The 15829-nt window shown below is 44.0% G+C and overlaps 6 protein-coding genes across 6 annotated transcripts; 2 read left to right on the top strand and 4 right to left on the bottom strand.

Annotated features, from left to right (window-relative positions):
- Nucleotides 1-2525: 2525 nt before the first annotated feature.
- On the bottom strand, nt 2526-3392 carry BGW36DRAFT_433173 (ankyrin repeat protein; the record flags this gene model as incomplete). Its single annotated transcript, XM_046221234.1, has 1 exon — nt 2526-3392. One exon carries the CDS (start codon nt 3390-3392, stop codon nt 2526-2528), a length of 867 nt encoding a protein of 288 aa, XP_046066505.1.
- Nucleotides 3393-5682: 2290 nt separating this feature from the next.
- On the top strand, nt 5683-6324 carry BGW36DRAFT_401607 (putative biphenyl-2,3-diol 1,2-dioxygenase; the record flags this gene model as incomplete). The annotated part of the gene is made up of 1 exon (XM_046218764.1): nt 5683-6324. The coding sequence occupies one exon, from the start codon at nt 5683-5685 to the stop codon at nt 6322-6324; it is 642 nt and encodes a 213-aa protein (XP_046066504.1).
- Nucleotides 6325-6522: 198 nt separating this feature from the next.
- BGW36DRAFT_401606 (amidohydrolase 3) lies at nt 6523-8260 on the bottom strand (the record flags this gene model as incomplete). Its single annotated transcript, XM_046218763.1, has 4 exons — nt 6523-7028; nt 7102-7378; nt 7487-8102; nt 8169-8260. 4 exons carry the CDS (start codon nt 8258-8260, stop codon nt 6523-6525), a joined length of 1491 nt encoding a protein of 496 aa, XP_046066503.1.
- Nucleotides 8261-9139: 879 nt separating this feature from the next.
- BGW36DRAFT_433170 (uncharacterized protein) lies at nt 9140-10249 on the top strand (the record flags this gene model as incomplete). The annotated part of the gene is made up of 1 exon (XM_046221233.1): nt 9140-10249. One exon carries the CDS (start codon nt 9140-9142, stop codon nt 10247-10249), a length of 1110 nt encoding a protein of 369 aa, XP_046066502.1.
- A 738-nt stretch (nt 10250-10987) lies between these two features.
- On the bottom strand, nt 10988-11688 carry BGW36DRAFT_412039 (uncharacterized protein). The gene is made up of 2 exons (XM_046219195.1): nt 11270-11688; nt 10988-11213 (listed from the first exon to the last, which is right to left on the bottom strand). Exons 1-2 carry the CDS (start codon nt 11592-11594, stop codon nt 11167-11169), a joined length of 372 nt encoding a protein of 123 aa, XP_046066501.1. The 5' UTR covers nt 11595-11688; the 3' UTR covers nt 10988-11166.
- Nucleotides 11689-12927: 1239 nt separating this feature from the next.
- BGW36DRAFT_390392 (concanavalin A-like lectin/glucanase domain-containing protein) lies at nt 12928-15247 on the bottom strand. The gene is made up of 2 exons (XM_046217473.1): nt 14827-15247; nt 12928-14768 (listed from the first exon to the last, which is right to left on the bottom strand). The coding sequence occupies exons 1-2, from the start codon at nt 14970-14972 to the stop codon at nt 13094-13096; spliced, it is 1821 nt and encodes a 606-aa protein (XP_046066500.1). The 5' UTR covers nt 14973-15247; the 3' UTR covers nt 12928-13093.
- Between the last annotated feature and the right edge of the window lie 582 nt (nt 15248-15829).

Here is a 15829-nt window from a genome sequence, read left to right as displayed (position 1 = left end):
GTTAAGGCTCCGCCATATATACAACGTTAGAAATAAGAGCACTTTGCGGTGAAACCAGAGGCTCCAAAGAAGATGGACTGCCTCCTGATTTAAGATGTGGCTCGTCACATTCAAAAAAATATGCTATTAAACCCAGTTTGCTTAGTATTCGATCCTCACGATCACGGTTATCCATTCTTTCATCGCCTATCTGCAAGTTCTTCGCTGCAAAACTCATCTATCTAGAAACCACTTTCATTATTTACTTCAGAAATGATAGTTACCATAGGAAGCATCATGTTCAAACCTATTTAAACCTGGTGATAAGGTATTACAGAGCCACGGAGACGTATCTAGTATAATTCTGACTGGTTAAAGGGCTTATTTTTTCTTTTTCTTTACTTTTTTGGATATTAGGTCTTCCTGCTAGTGAGCCCCACTCCAGGCTATAAAATCACCCGTCATTGGTGCAAGGAGACTTTGCTTAGGTACTAGGTCCATATTGAGCGAAAGCCAGGGCTCTCGTTTTATCCGACGAACTTTGACTAATTTATATGAAATTTACTTGCTAAAAAGTCAAAGATTGGCCACAAAAGCACATAGAATCAACTAGTTCTGCGCGCGGTTGACTTATACCGAAACTTGGGATAATGAAGAAGTTCCACATCCCACCCACCTCATCATATGATGTCTCTATGGAGTATTTATATTTATATGTGTAGAGGGTTCAAGTGCTTGGAATATTCACTACGTATTCTACAGCATAGGGTTAGTGGCTTGTGTAATTCAGTCCAATCTCCAGCCCAATAATATATGCTCATCTAAACCTACCCTAAGAACTATATAGCCCGTGCTTTCATCTTAATCCTGTTCTGCGTCGTTGCTAAAGAGCCTATTCGGTAGCTGTTTTCCTCGAAAATGTGTCATAGTCTATGTGATCTTGTTAGCCAATTTGTTACGAGCCTCTTGCGTATATTTCGGATGTGAATTCAAATTGTGTGACCCGGTCCATCTGATACTAATTTCAGCGCAGCTTGCGATCCATCTGATAGCGCATAACTTTTTGGTCAAGCGACAAAAATCCTAGCTGCTATATATGTCTATAAATGGAGGAAGTAGTACGTCGATCATACAATAGCTCGACACGGTATATTCGGTACGCAACCGTGGCTGAGAGGCGGAAGAACGATGATTAGGGAACAAAATGTATTCATCGTGAGACGTAGTCACCCCACCCACTGAGTGCAGTTACCTAGCCAGTTACACCACTTATTGCGATACTATCATGTACTGACAACAAGATCGTGTATACTGGAATCGAACTGCGTGTTACTACATAGGGTGACCGAAAAGTAGCTTTCTCGGAAGAGATAATTTCGGAGATACTATTACATTATTTAACAGATACGCTTCGTCATTTTATATTACAGTGTCACCGGGGAGTTTAAACGGAAATTTGATAATTTTTGACACGGGGAACTGCAGTATATTCTTACCATTAGGCTTACCTCTACTCTTGATTCATTAACGGCTCTCAGACCAGGATTGACGGTGTATACTGTATCTTGTGTATTTTCCCACGAGTGAACTGACAATGTTCAGATATTTTGATCCTGGGGCCATTTTCGATGTCATTGTCCGATATCAAGATGATTCATTGCTCTCCCGGCAGGTACATGTTTCCCACGCTAGCATCTTCTTTTAGAGTCTCGAGTGTTATCCGTTGCCCTCGAGAATGAATATCTCACCATTATAATCACCTTTGCTGGCTGTATCACAAAGGAGCGTCAAATTTCCATGTGGAGTCAGAGTCAAATACTTTATACATGACAAGGAGATCCCAAAAAAAAATTGAACAGGTCGAAGGACGGTATGATTTCACCCTGTCTACACATAATGTACCATGACGGGGCGGAAAATGCAAATGGGCAACCTTTACCGACGCCTCATAGAGATATCCAATCACGAAGAACCACCCACGTAGACACTACAGTCAATTGGCAGTCGTCGTTCCCTACCGCAGCCTACTAATTACTTCTTTCTTATTTCAAAATCATTCGAGAATGAGCTAGCAAGCTAGTACCTTTTTGTAGCCATGTTTCGATAATCATCCTATTTGAGGTACATGCAACTGCCGACAACAATGTTACAATGCTCAGATTTGCTTCTTCTTTGACTGAGCATACTGAATAGCTCTTAGGGTAGCTTTCATATACAACTTGTTGACTAATAGTGGGGGAAAACGCTATACGCTGAATCTGACCTGATAAGCATTAGTTGATGTGTCTGCGTGGCCTTCTAATGATCCCAATTGCAAAATAACTAATTGACTCATAATTGCCAACCAATCAAATTATTGAAAATGAAGAAAGGTATTGGTCAAACATTTATTTTTATTTTCTCACTATTTCTTTACCAAAACAGCAACACTTATAAAAGACAAACTATTACATCCATTAAGCCAGCTCCTCGTTTTTGACATATTTCCGCTTCATATAGGCAAATTTAGCTTTAAAAGCCCTAAGCTTTGCCTAACCATTTCTCAGTCACTTATTTTCCTCCACATTATAATTAATCATCATCACTGCAATCTTGGAGTCCTTGATGAGGAAGGTATCGATTCCATCCTTTACCTGCCAGGGTTTGACATTATACTCCCAACGCTCGGTTACCCAGTCACTCTTTGTTTCCACAACAGTTCCAGCAATCGTATACTGAGTGGTAGGTAAGACTTTGTTCAGCAACTCTGCTGACTCTTTGATTCCTGCGTGGCCTTTCAAAATACGGTCGTATGTTCCGACCAAGGACAGCGTGAGACTGGTGGAATAGTTTCGTTGGATGTCTAGTGGAACATCTCCCACGTAGCGGAGGAGGATGTGTTCCCAATAGACATGGGAGACACTGCGATTTTCGATAGGACCGAGGTCCCACTTAATGAATTTCTTCAACAAGGATGGATCCGGCTTGCTTGCATGGTCTTTGACGTTGTCCGAGATTTTCTTGAATTCCCGAGTCAACCATTCAGCGCCCTTTGGGAGACGGGGATCCGTAACAACCATATCAGGGAACTGTTTGACAATGTATTTGGCAATGTCAACATGATTGTTGTTCATTGCAAGGTTGATGATGGTGTATGCATCCTTGTCACGAGCGTAAACATTCGCCTTGTTACTCAGCAAATCAACCACAACATCCTTATGGCCGTTTTTAGTTGCGATTAGGAGAGGAGTAAAACCATCAATCACCTTCTCCAAGGGTGCCTTATTTGCAATGAGTCTTTTAACTTCTGCGTCATCTCCTTTAGAGGATGACTTCCAGAGAGCAGTCCCCAAATCAGAAGATGAAGAACCTGCATTATCAATGGGTTCAAACTTCGTTTCAAACAAAGGCTGGGAGGAGACTGCAGTTGCCATTGTTAAAAGTAGCAATTGGGAATGGATTACTGAAGGTAAGAATATTGATATAGTAATGGAGCTTTGATTTCCGATGCTGGATGGCATGAGTACCTTTGAAACTGTGAAATCAAGACCTATTTATGCTCGAGAGCTCTCGACATTTTCGACTGAGATAGTCTATCTATGAATCATTGAATCCACGAACAAAATGACTTCACCGAAAGCGTCTACTGTACTTTGCTTCATAACCACAATAGAAAAGATCCTTCTCGTCAATCATGATGACATGGAACTTCGAGCTTGACCGCTTGCGTCGTTTCAATGACTGATAATGTCTTTGACGACATTTATATTTCGATCCACAAGCAGAATTCGATGCTTGTGGGACAGTAGAGGTGTGCTGGACATCCATAAGTGCAATCGGAAAGACCTAATTTCCTATTTTAGCAACTTTGGTTACTGTCTCGGACCAAATCTAACAGTTCAACTGGGTCATGATCTAATTTCAGAACATCCGTAGCAAGCCTAAGGTGGATCCAGCAAGCTCCATGTTTGATACCAGTAATGAACACCTGTTTTAGGGTATTACTCGATGCAATGGATATAGTCATTGACATCAGCGAACCATCTAGACTCCAGAGCCTCACATGAATACATCAAAGCCCATCCCATGGTCCGACAACCAAATTGTGGTTCAATTTTCCTCGACGAAAGCGGTATTTCCAATGTAACCTAAGCACAACGGTTGATTTACTAAGATTGATTGTTCTGTCAGAAAATTGACTGGTGGTGATGAAATATGACCCTATGACCCTAAACAACATCTAAGCGGGGATTGACTGCGATTTTCAGTTATGTCCACTATTTGGTGACTCATGAAATTTCTTTCGTTTTCAATTTCATATATCTGGAAACGGAAGCTTAACCTACGATGAGGTCTTTGACTGTGGGTTATAACCATACTCGATGTTGCCAAGGTAAGACACTTGGGATGTTGAGTCATATCATATCCATAGGCCCCGGAAGTAGTAAATGCAAAAGACAAACCGGATATGAAAATGCGTCATTTTGTGTGTGACATTGACTGTTTGAAGAAATTTCTGGGTACAATTCTTCACTCCTTGAGTAGAGCGAAGTCATCTAGAATGAAGTTGGCCTGTCTGTGCTACCTCCGAATTCTTGTATCTGCTTGTTAAACAGAACGGGGAATATGACTACCTAGAAAGGTTGTATACAGTAGACTTTCAACTAAATTGTAATTTTCACGGACTTATACCATGCAATATTAAACACAAACGGAGTTTTCCTAGCAGCCTATGAAGATATGGGTGTTAAAACAGTAGTGTTGGGATGGGTTTCTCATCTACTATTATGAGAAAGGAGTTAGATGAGAAGGTCTTAGTGTGGAATAGACATTTTGTTATTCAATTAAAAGCGACACTTGAGGAGTAAGGTTCACGTTTTATGATATCCGAGGCAGATATTTCAACTATCTCTATTTTGGCTCCAAGTCTAGCCGATAACTAATAGTAGGCGGGAAGGGGGGAGGTTGTTATGGTAGACTAAGGGTGAAGGATAGGAGTACCAATTTATCATACAGTTATGTAACTAATTGCTTAAGCTATATGGACATATATGAAAAATTTCAGGAAAGATGACCCAAGTTTTCCAGCTTAAATAGCAAAAGCCCTTGAAAGTAGGGCTCTGGTCATTCCCTATATCTCCCTCCGGAATCCAGGAGCCAAAACATCTTACCATGCAGGCTCTCGTGTTAAATGGATAACTTCGGATGCAAGCCGAGAAAATTGTCTTTTATGCATGGCCCCGGGTTAGGAGTTCCGCCCCGACCGGGGGTGGTTATGCTAACCTCCGAATATTTACGCCAAATAGGAGTTATCTAAAAGGCGGAAAGGTTTAGATTTTAGTCCTGACTCTTGTTTGCTTCACATATATGTAAAAATTCAATAAACCGGGTAAATATTGCTATAAAAATCAATTGATGCATTGCATTGCAGGCCGAGTCTTCAATGTAGTAAGGCCCGTGACAGAACAATACAGGCGAGATTCGGTGTAACCATTCTTTATCAACGTATTTGATATATATTATACCGCATAAATACTGATCAATTATCAAATTTCCCCGCCCACCCAATATTTGGGCTGGTGGGGTCTATTTAAGAGACGGTGATGTCTCCCATCCCACATGTCTAGTTGATCAAACGGTTGTAAACAACCTTCAAAGTACATGAATAAAACCTGGAAGTGACAGAACCACAATATCTTCCATCAAAAAAACGCATACTTCAATATGTCAGCACTCAAACCCCAAGGAACAGTCAACACGTCCCACCCAAGGCCAGTTGCGCTTGCCCATGTGGTCCTGCTCACCACTGCGGGCAATTACAAGGCCATGGTAAATTTTTATACTCGTGTATTAGCTGCAGATATCTCTTACAGGACAGAAACTATGACGTTTTTGCGTTACGACCATGAACATCATCGCATCGCCATAATCCAGCTACCCCATATCGAATCACGACCGGAGAATAAAACGCTTACTGGACTTGACCATGTCGCCTTCACGTTTGAGTCTTTAACCAGCCTTGCTCAAACATATGCCACACTCCGATCTGATAAAGAGCCCATTATGCCGGTTTGGACTGTCAACCACGGACCGACTACAAGCATGTATTATCGAGACCCCGATGGAAATAAGGTGGAGCTGCAGGTTGATAACTTTGACACCTTAGAGGAATCGATTGAGTTTATGAACGGTCCCTTATTCGCTATGAACCCATTTGGAACAGACTTTGATGCAGAGGAATGGGCCACTGCTATATTGAGCAAGGTTGGTCCAAATGGCGAGGAAGGCTTGTCTCAGAACGAGATTAGGAAACTGAAGACAAGAACGGAAATTGGAGAACGACTTTCACCCTCATTTATCGGTTGATTGTTTTCAATGGCTGAGATGTAATTCGCGTTTCAAACATATGGATTCAATGGAATGATATGCGATGCGATATGATTGATGGGCTCGTTGACTTATGAATAGCAGAACAAATCTGTCGTTTCAAAAATGTTCAAATTCTCTCTTTAAATAATTCCCGAGTCTCATTGATCGGCATAAGGACATAAAAGGATTTGAGAACTATTCAGCTTCCGCATCCCAAACCAACTCCCCTTCAAACCATGTTTTCAAGACTTTGACGTTTTCAAAGTCCGCAACAACCTCCTCATTGTCACTAACAACATCTCTATCAAGCATGATGAAATTTGCTCTCTTTCCGACTTCAATGCTGCCATTTTTATCGCTCAAACCCACAGCCGTTGCCCCATTGTTAGTCAAGATTTCAAGGACGAGCCTCGCACCTAGTGAAACTGGGGTATTGCTATTTTCCTGGACAGCTATAGCGCTATTATTCACTGCCCAATCACCTACCCTCCTAACAACGTGGTGGACCTTGTTCAACAGAGAGGGATCACCCCGTGAACCCCAGTCTGACCCAATCGTAATAGGATAAGCACGTGCTTTGAGTAATTGGGCGAAATCCCAATTCATAGCCCCATTGCTCGCTTGTGTAAGTGGGTGATCGAAAAACATTGCAGGTGACAGCTCTGCCGTGATGTTTTGTTTTTGAAACCGTTCAAAGTCGTCTGGAAATTCAATCAACAAATTGAATGAATGCATATCAATTGATATTCGGCAAAGTTTTACAAGGAATCTTACCCGGATGAATGCCATTGCAGTGGGCAATCTCATGTTTGACTATCGAACCCGTGCGACTGTTTTCATTGCCTTGTCTTGCCGCTTCAATGGCATCTAGCGCAAGTCGGGTGCTGCCTCGGCCAGTGGCATGTATTTTCACGGTGAGACCTCGTTCATCAAACCTCTTTACAGCTTCGATAACGTCATCTACGAGGATTTTATCCTTCTCAATATTCCCTTCGTCGTCTAAGCCAGCGCTTGAAAACATAGGCGGTAGCGGTACACCATCAAGTAAAATCTTAACAAAATTGGTACGAACGTGCTTTGTCGCGAGTCGAGGGGCTCGTTCAATCAAGGCTTCTAGAGAGCTTTGACGCTCGTTGGCGAGAAATTCTGGTGCATATACCGAGTGCGCGGCAATATCCATATGCAATGCATTTTCTTCGTCCATTTCACGAAGCGCATTAAGAATAATAGTATTGGTCGCGGCCTCCTGACAGGAAGTAACACCAACCTGGTGCAAACGACGTATCGCAGCCTTGATTGCGCGCTTCGCATGCGTGATGTTTGGATTTCCCTTTGAGAGCATGACTTTGTTCATCGCTAACTCTGCCAGCTCCCCTGTTAGACTGCCGTCTGCACGCCGACCGAATTTGGCGCCTTTGAAATCCGGCTCATTATCGACATCATATCCAGCTTTCTGTAAACCAGTGGTATTGAGGAATGCACTATGGCCTGCGCCGCCCAGTATAACAACAGGAGTATCTGGAAAATCATGATCAAGTGACGACCGGTCGAAATTGGGAATTGCAAAGGTATTGCCAACCACCCAGTCTTGAAAGGCGTGCTGATAGGCGCACGTACATTGGCCTTCTTGTAATCGCTGTCCAATATTTTCTACTGTAGTATCTCCTGCCAAGCTCACGCCGCTCAGATAAGATATACCGGCTGAGAGTAGATGCACGTGGGCATCATGAATACCGGGCATGACGAAGCGTCCATTGAGATTGTAGGTAATTAAGCTATTAGCCTTGGCGGCTTGTAGAATTTCATCGCTTGTTCCCACAGCCTGGAAGTCTCCAGTTGACGTGACAATGAAAGCCTCGGCAACCTGTCCCAGGTTGTTGAGGGTATGGACCTTACCATTATAATACGCGACTGAATCTTTGTCGACAGGCATCTTAAGGAATGCTCATAAATCTCGTCGCCCTTCAAAGATGGGAGATACAAGCGTAAACAACACCTGAACCGGGCGAGGTGGATGATTACGAATGTTGGACACTTGCGGGGCAGTCACCATGCCGTAACCCGAACCAACTACCCCATTTCTGCCTCACTATGGGATGCGAATTGAGGATGTACCACATCTGCTTTTCCAAACAATGTGTCATGGTTAAAATTCTGCTTTCTTTAATTGTCTTGCCCATTTCTTCTCTCACCCTATCCTTGGGTCTAGCTTCATCTAGAAGGCCAAGTAGTCCAAGGTCTCTTGGCCAACAGAAATACGCACCAATAAAAATCCTCGAATCCTGCCTGATCAAGGTTGAGTTTGGAGACATAGCCAACATTTGACTACGTTTTATAGCAAAAAACAGCCTTGGCTGTAACGCCCCGGAGGCTGTTTATTAGTGCACCCCGCACCTTACAGCTACTGAAAACCACTCCAATCCGGGCCAGCCGAAGTCCGTGATATCCGCTTCCAACATTTCAATTTGCGCTTGGCATAGCCATATCCATACTAGTGTTGTGAAGAACCATGTAGGATGGCGCTTTGTGCCGAATTGCTTCCGAAAGGCAAATTAATATGACACAGCCAAGCAATTCAGCCTCGCCGATTGTAGAAGGGAAAAAAACCATTGTTCTTGGTTAATTATCCCTCAAAATAACCCTCCTTTTCCAAATATGTGCTTTTCTTAAATTTTATAAATACCATGGTATGACTCAAAATTCGTGCATTTGTTACGGATACAATATTGACAATCAAGGGATGTAGAACAACATGGATAAATCAAATTTGTCTCCGAAATGGCTTCTGGCTGTCTTAACTTTGTTAGTCGCGATGGCTGGAGCGAGCTGTCCAGATGCCACCATTACCATCACAACGCAAACCGATGCAGATAAGCTCGGCCAATGTCAAACCTTTGACGGGGATATAGTTCTCACACCTACAATCAAAGAAGATATTACTTTGAGGGGCATCCAGAAAATTAACGGGGCTTTATACACCGGGCCCGGCACGGATACAGCAGATAAACCAACAAATGCGCAGTTCACGCTATCCAGCAATACACTTACAAGCATCAGTGGGAATTTAACTCTAAGTTCTATGCCTGGCCTATATGGTCTTTTCCTGCCCAATTTGACCACTGTCGGTGGCCCTGTGACCATGTCCGAATTACCAGTGCTCGCCAATTTATCTCTCCAAAGCATCAATTCGGTTGGCAACATTCGCATTATTTCAGCTCCCAAATTAGTTAATGCTACAATGGGCTCAAAGACTGTAACCACGGATCCTACCATCGGTTTAAAACACATTACCGACCCGACAGATGCTACGATCGAAGTCCGCAATGTCGGTCTCAGCAATGTCGATGGCTTGATCGATCTCTATAATGCATCCAATTTGATTCTCAAGGACCTGCCAAATCTCAACTCGGTCATCTTGCGTACCGGAAACATTGACCAGGTCGAGATTCAGGGAAATAACGATTTAACGGTCTATACGTGGGAAGGGTCGATATTTACTGACACCCCTCAGCCTATCATTGGAACACTCAACATCAGCGGTGTGAAGCAAGTCGATCCATGTTTGTGGCCGGATGTACACAATTTCATTGCAGTCAATAATTCCATCGAGTATCTTCATTTCGGTTTCAAAAGCCTACAACGGATTGAAGTACGCGACAATCCCAACCTGCGGAGATTCTTGCCTTGGAATGGCCCGGACTTTGCTACCATCAATGTCTGGTTGTGGAATCTTACCGATCTCATCATCAAAGATAATCCGTTGTTGACGCTTCAACACTCATTTCCTCGTGCCGCAAACGATACTTTGACGGCGCAGCAGTGTCCATTTATGTTCCGTGAACAGAAAGACGACTGGTACTGGTGGCCATTTCATATGCAGTCCTTGGTCATTGATGCCAATATTGATAATACGTATTTGTGAGTCGATCCATGCATATTTCAACCTATTTCTCTTTTCTTTTCTTTTCATCTCGTTTCTATACATGCTAATTTATCCAATTCCATCGATTAGTCAAAGCTTCGTCGATTTGTGGAACAATCGTATCCAGTCAAACAGTAGTGCAGAGCATCGACCATCTGTCTCGGGGTCACTAAATATCACCTCTACCAACGTATCCTTTAGCTGCTCCCAGCTCGACGACTTAAGGACGAAAACTGTAGCCTTCCCGGGAAATTACACGTGCCAGGGACATACTCTGCCGGCGGCAACATTTGCGGCATCAGTTGGATCCTCTCTTTCTTCGTGCAGTTTTTCAACCATAGTTCTCTGGGTGTCATTTATATTGTTTTTGTTTTAGTTGTTTGGATTTTATTATTATAATGTATGTCTTGTATATAGGGTTGGCATGGGAATCGATGCCAGGATTAGTCTTTTATTGGATTCAAGGCATGGCTAGTTTTCAAACAATCGAGAAAGGAGACCTTGAGGATGGTCTGTATTTAGTAATAGAATTTCATCAGTATTCTGTTTCGTAAAAACACCATCTCAGTCTAACATGTTGACATCCATTCGAATGAGGCATCAGCTATTGAGTGCAAAAGTTGCTGGTAGTGTTTACTTAGGGATATACTGTACGTTGCCTAATCTCTTATAAGATAAGTCGACCAATAATTACCCACAGGTCGTAGTGGCAGATTACATGTCCAAAGCGAACGACACAACATGTACAATTGGGTATATTCTTTGAAACGATATTATTTTCATATGTACATTTGTCGAAAGGAATTGAAAAGCAAATTACGCTTAAGCTCCACGCTTCTTTGTAAAGAAATATACAACCCGAGGATAAATCGTAGCATCTGGTTTCGAATACCACGATCTCGTCAACGATGACGAATCTAAACGTCGCACGAAATGGTTCCGTCGTGGTTGGAAATGAAAGAGTCTATAATTCCTTTATTAGCACCCATACATACGACCGTACCAGAAGAAGAAACGTACTCAAGTCAGGGCACGCCTTGTCAGTGCCACTTCCATTTCCGCAGTCCCAGCACGGCGTGTATTCATCATTCTGTCCATCCGCCTTGCAGCTGCCGCCGAAGCCACCGCTCTTTCGAGGACTAAGCTGGCCGCCCAAGTTGACCATACAATCATTCAAGTCGACAAGGGAGTAGATTTCGTTGCCTTTGCCATCTCCGCACAAGCAGCCGTACCGTGTATTTGAAGAGCCCAGTCTGCACTCGGTGCAAGTCGACGAAAAGCCACCTGCGTTAACGGTGGTGGAGCCGAAGAGGGCGATGGCAGCGAGAAAGAATGTCGAGCGCATTTTGGTTATATTTTTTTGAAGGAGTGACTAGATGAAAAGAATGACCTGGGTCGGTAAAGAAGAAGCAGCTTTTGCTGTGCAGTCTATATCTAAGTAGCGATCGTCAGTAAAAGAGTATCGGAAAGGGGTGGGAATGTTCTTGGCCATATAATATATGCTGACTCTTTAGTCGCTATATGCTGATAGATGGCATGACCGATTGGGGCAATCGGGTTGTTTACCGAGGCCAAATTGTTACATCCCATCGTTACACTACAGGGAGTAAGTCACGGGTAACAATCAGCTTCGGATGAATTAACCTACAGACTAGACTGGTTTGAATCCAAGGGATTCCTGTTGGGCGATTTTCACTGGAGGGATTCGTAAGGCCCCCAAGTTTGCCTTTTTTAGAAGTGGGGCCAATGTCACTACATTGAACACTCTGATTATTCTATGTATCTATCATTTGGTAGAAGCTTGATAGTCAGTATATTATTGTATAGAGTATGCAGAGGATTTGATTTCAAATTCTAAGTTTTTTAAAATTCGGATATTTCACATCAAGTTATGGCTGAGAGATTGGAATAATCCATCATCTTTCATCGCCGACATGTTGGTTACAGTTAACGGGCTGCCTAACGTTTCGGGAATTTTCAATGTCATCTTTCAACAAACTCAAAATGGCTCTTGAATTAGTTAAAAATGATAAGATAAATAAATAGTAGAGAGAAAATTATTACAGAAAATTTAATTGTCATTCTTAATACTAAGACAATAAACCTACCCATTCCCTGTATACGTAATGGCAATGATGAATATTACATAAATGATCACGGTCATACATATTCCTACAATAAAATTGGCAATTAATGTAATTCTCAATTGAGAGAATGAAATAATCACTAAAGATTAAATAGAGAGCAGTAATGGTCTTGAGGACAGCATATTTTCAAGATGCGGCTCATTATATTCAAGGATAAGTAGAATTGAGATAATTTTTTGGAACAAAATACAATCGTTTCCGGGATACATTTGAGTACCCAATTAGCTGATTAAAGCAACATATCAATTGATTGCTTGAAGCTATGGTAAATAGGGTTCGGAACTCCACTGACAAATGAATATCAGGTTAGCCACGCGGAGATAAACTGTTATAGTATCTAATAATATAATAGAAGGTTAAACCCCGTGCGCAAAAAGGGTAATTTGACAGGAAAGTCGTTGCTTACGCTTTTTGGTATGTTCTGGTCGATAATAAATCCTTAGAGCGGGCCGTAGTCTAGCCCTAATCATATAGCGGTTAGTAGTGGGATTGGGTAAACTTGAACAGAGCTTAGGAAATAAAAAGAAAACATGTGATCAACCAAATCAATTCTATTAATTAGTTTCCTTCAGTATGTGCAAGTAATATCTAACACTGCCCGTGAACACTAAATTACATGGACATTTACCAAAGAATAACAAGCTAAGACAAAAACCAAGGATATCTAAATGCTATGATAAATATGATGGTCCCAAGTCTAAATGAAAATAGCTGCGCCTGCAAGAGCAACAATTAGCCCGTGAACCATGGAAAATTGTTTGCTGTGACCAGCAGCGTTCGTGAACAACGGGCTGACTCCGGTAGTTGTTGAACTGCCAGATCCAGGTGTAGATGATGAAGTAACTCTAGGCGGTACTACTACTGAGGATGAGGGTAAAATGACCGGTGAGGACGAAACGCGTGGCACGGCGGGTGGGACGACGATCGAAGAACCAGGGAGAACTGCGGATGTAGCAACTGGGGCAGCAGGCGTAGTTGTGGCCTGGGCTGGCAAAGAAGTTGCTTGAGTTTCAATGCTGACAACCGCAGTTCTCGTTGCAGTGGCACTGACAACTGCAGTAGGAACTCCCGTGGGGACTGTGACAACGACCGTCGTCGGGCCACTGCCGCAACCAGTGGCACACGCCTTGGAGGTTGTTGTGAAGCCTGGAGGAACACCGCCTGAAGTGGTGTCTGCAGGACAGTACGTAACGGTGTGCGTAATTGTCTTCGTCGTGTATCCGCTTGGGCAAATGTCAACGTATGATGTGGTGACTATGGTTGTGGTAGTCAGCTTCGAGGAAGCAGGCGCCACCGCGGTATCTGTGGACGCCGGCGAGGTGGTGAAAGAGGTAACCGTTAGAGTAGTCTTTGACGGACAGGGGGTTGACGAAGGTAGAACTCGAGCAGAGCTGGAGGGTGCGGTGCGCGCGAGCGTGCGAGTGGTTGTTTTCGTACTAGTAGAGAGCATTGTGGTGGTTGTTGTGGGTTCTGGTTTCGGTGTAGTTGCAGTTGTGGATGCTGGTTTGGTTGTAGTTGTGGTAGTGGCGATTGTAGCAGTAGCAGTTGTCGATGAGGGTGGTACATCCTTGCCCTGCTCGTAGATCTTGATCGATTTAATCTCCCAGTACGCCTCAACAAAGGCAGCTGGATTAGCGCCAACGTAAGCGTTACAGCTTGCAGTCGGATTGCTTGCGTCACTGAGAGTACAACCAGATGAACCGAATACACCACCAGCCCAGTCACCACAGAAATCAGTGTTGATGACGATCTTCTGGGCTTTGAACTCGTCGCCGATATTGCATGAACCTTGGAAGTCACCCATGGGGGTGCCAAAGTCACTAGGATCAGGCTTGCCCGCCGTGATGGATGCAGGAATAGAATCGCGAGGAAAAAACCAGATCTTGATAAACTGCGAGGTCCACTCCATAGCGTACACACCGCCGCCGAGAGCATTGAAATCATCACCAAAGCTTCCTTTAGTCCCTTTGACAACACAACCCGTGGTGCCATCGGATAGGGCGCATTTAGTGGCAGAAGTCTGTCCGGTTTGGGCATTGTTGACAATGTCACACTTCCCCTGGGTGTGTAGGACCATGCTATTGGTAGCCTGATTGTTGACTCCCTCGATAATATCAATTTCACCGTCCGCGGGCCAGCTGGAACCCACCGTCCAGAAGGCAGGCCAGACACCGCAGGCAGACCCAGGGATATGAGCGAAGTCAGCAACCATAAGGCCCTGGTCAAAGAAAACATTGGATTCTACGCGAGTCGAGGGTCGTCCGCCGGTGCTATAGGTATTTGTATGATCAGTACCGAGATAGACATTGCCAGATTTGGTGCTGACCAGGCCTGCACTCTGGGCCGTGTCGTAGTCGAGATATTCGACAAACCTAGAAGGAAGTTAGCATCAAATTCGGCACACTCGGCAAAGCATAGGCTATTTCATACCCATGAGTAGGATCAGCACCACTAGTAAGTGAGAAATTTTGAAAGAAATTCGTCGAGTCGAAGTTGTGGACAAGATTGTATGTTGTTGCAAGCACTGGGGAGATAGACAGAGCAAAAGCTCCCAGGCCAAAGAGTGACGATGGCATCCTCAAGATAGAACACAATCACAGAACGAGCCAGCGGCCTGATGATTCGGGTTCTTTGGGGAAACAATTACGGCAGTGGGCGGATAAAATAGGAGCAATCTGGGTGGCTTGTTTCAGCAAGAGAATGAAACGACCGTATATCCTGATCGGAATGTGTGGTCTTGGTATGGAATGAGTGGGCACGGAGGCGTGGAAATGAATGAATGAATGAATGAATGACTGCCAGCAGAAACAGAACGAACGCGGCGTGCAGAGGCGGGCAAGGGAATATTTTAAGCACAGAATAGAGAAAGTGGAGAGAAGAGGGAGAGAAGATAGGAGAGAGAAGAGATATTAGTTTAGGAGCAGGAGCAGTCGCAGTGCTAGCAGCACTATTGGTATGGATTACTCATAGCATGATTGTTATTGCTATTGTTATTGGTGTTATTACTATTATTACCGCCCATTGCCGGCGGGGGAAGGAGCACACCGGGCATCGCCTGCGACTGCCGTTTGGCTGCGAGCGACCCATGCTGGCGTCGCTTGTCGAGCAACCACGCCGAGCAGAGGTCTTCTTTGACAGCGATTTGCAAGCATCCTACACGTCCTGGCTGTGTAGTTGGGTGAGGTGGAGAGAGGCTGTTGGTTCCTGAATAAAGCCCGTGGCGCCCGCGCGGCGGTTTCATGGCGCACCTCGCAGCCAGTCAGCGACCAGAATCCCCTGCAGGCCGACCTGGCCGACCGTTCTTTGGGTGATCGCTCGCGCTCTACAGTTTCAAAACGGCCGAAGGCGACACATGAAACAAAAGAAATATCCCCCTACACAACCAGCCGCTGCCTGATCATGTTTACCTGATGCAAATTTCGAGGTGCGCTGC

Source organism: Talaromyces proteolyticus, assembly GCF_021365285.1.
Source record: "Talaromyces proteolyticus strain PMI_201 chromosome Unknown BGW36scaffold_14, whole genome shotgun sequence".
Taxonomy (NCBI): Eukaryota; Fungi; Ascomycota; class Eurotiomycetes; order Eurotiales; family Trichocomaceae; genus Talaromyces; species Talaromyces proteolyticus.
Note: the sequence above shows the minus strand (reverse complement) of the source record. Positions and strands in the feature narration are given on the sequence as shown.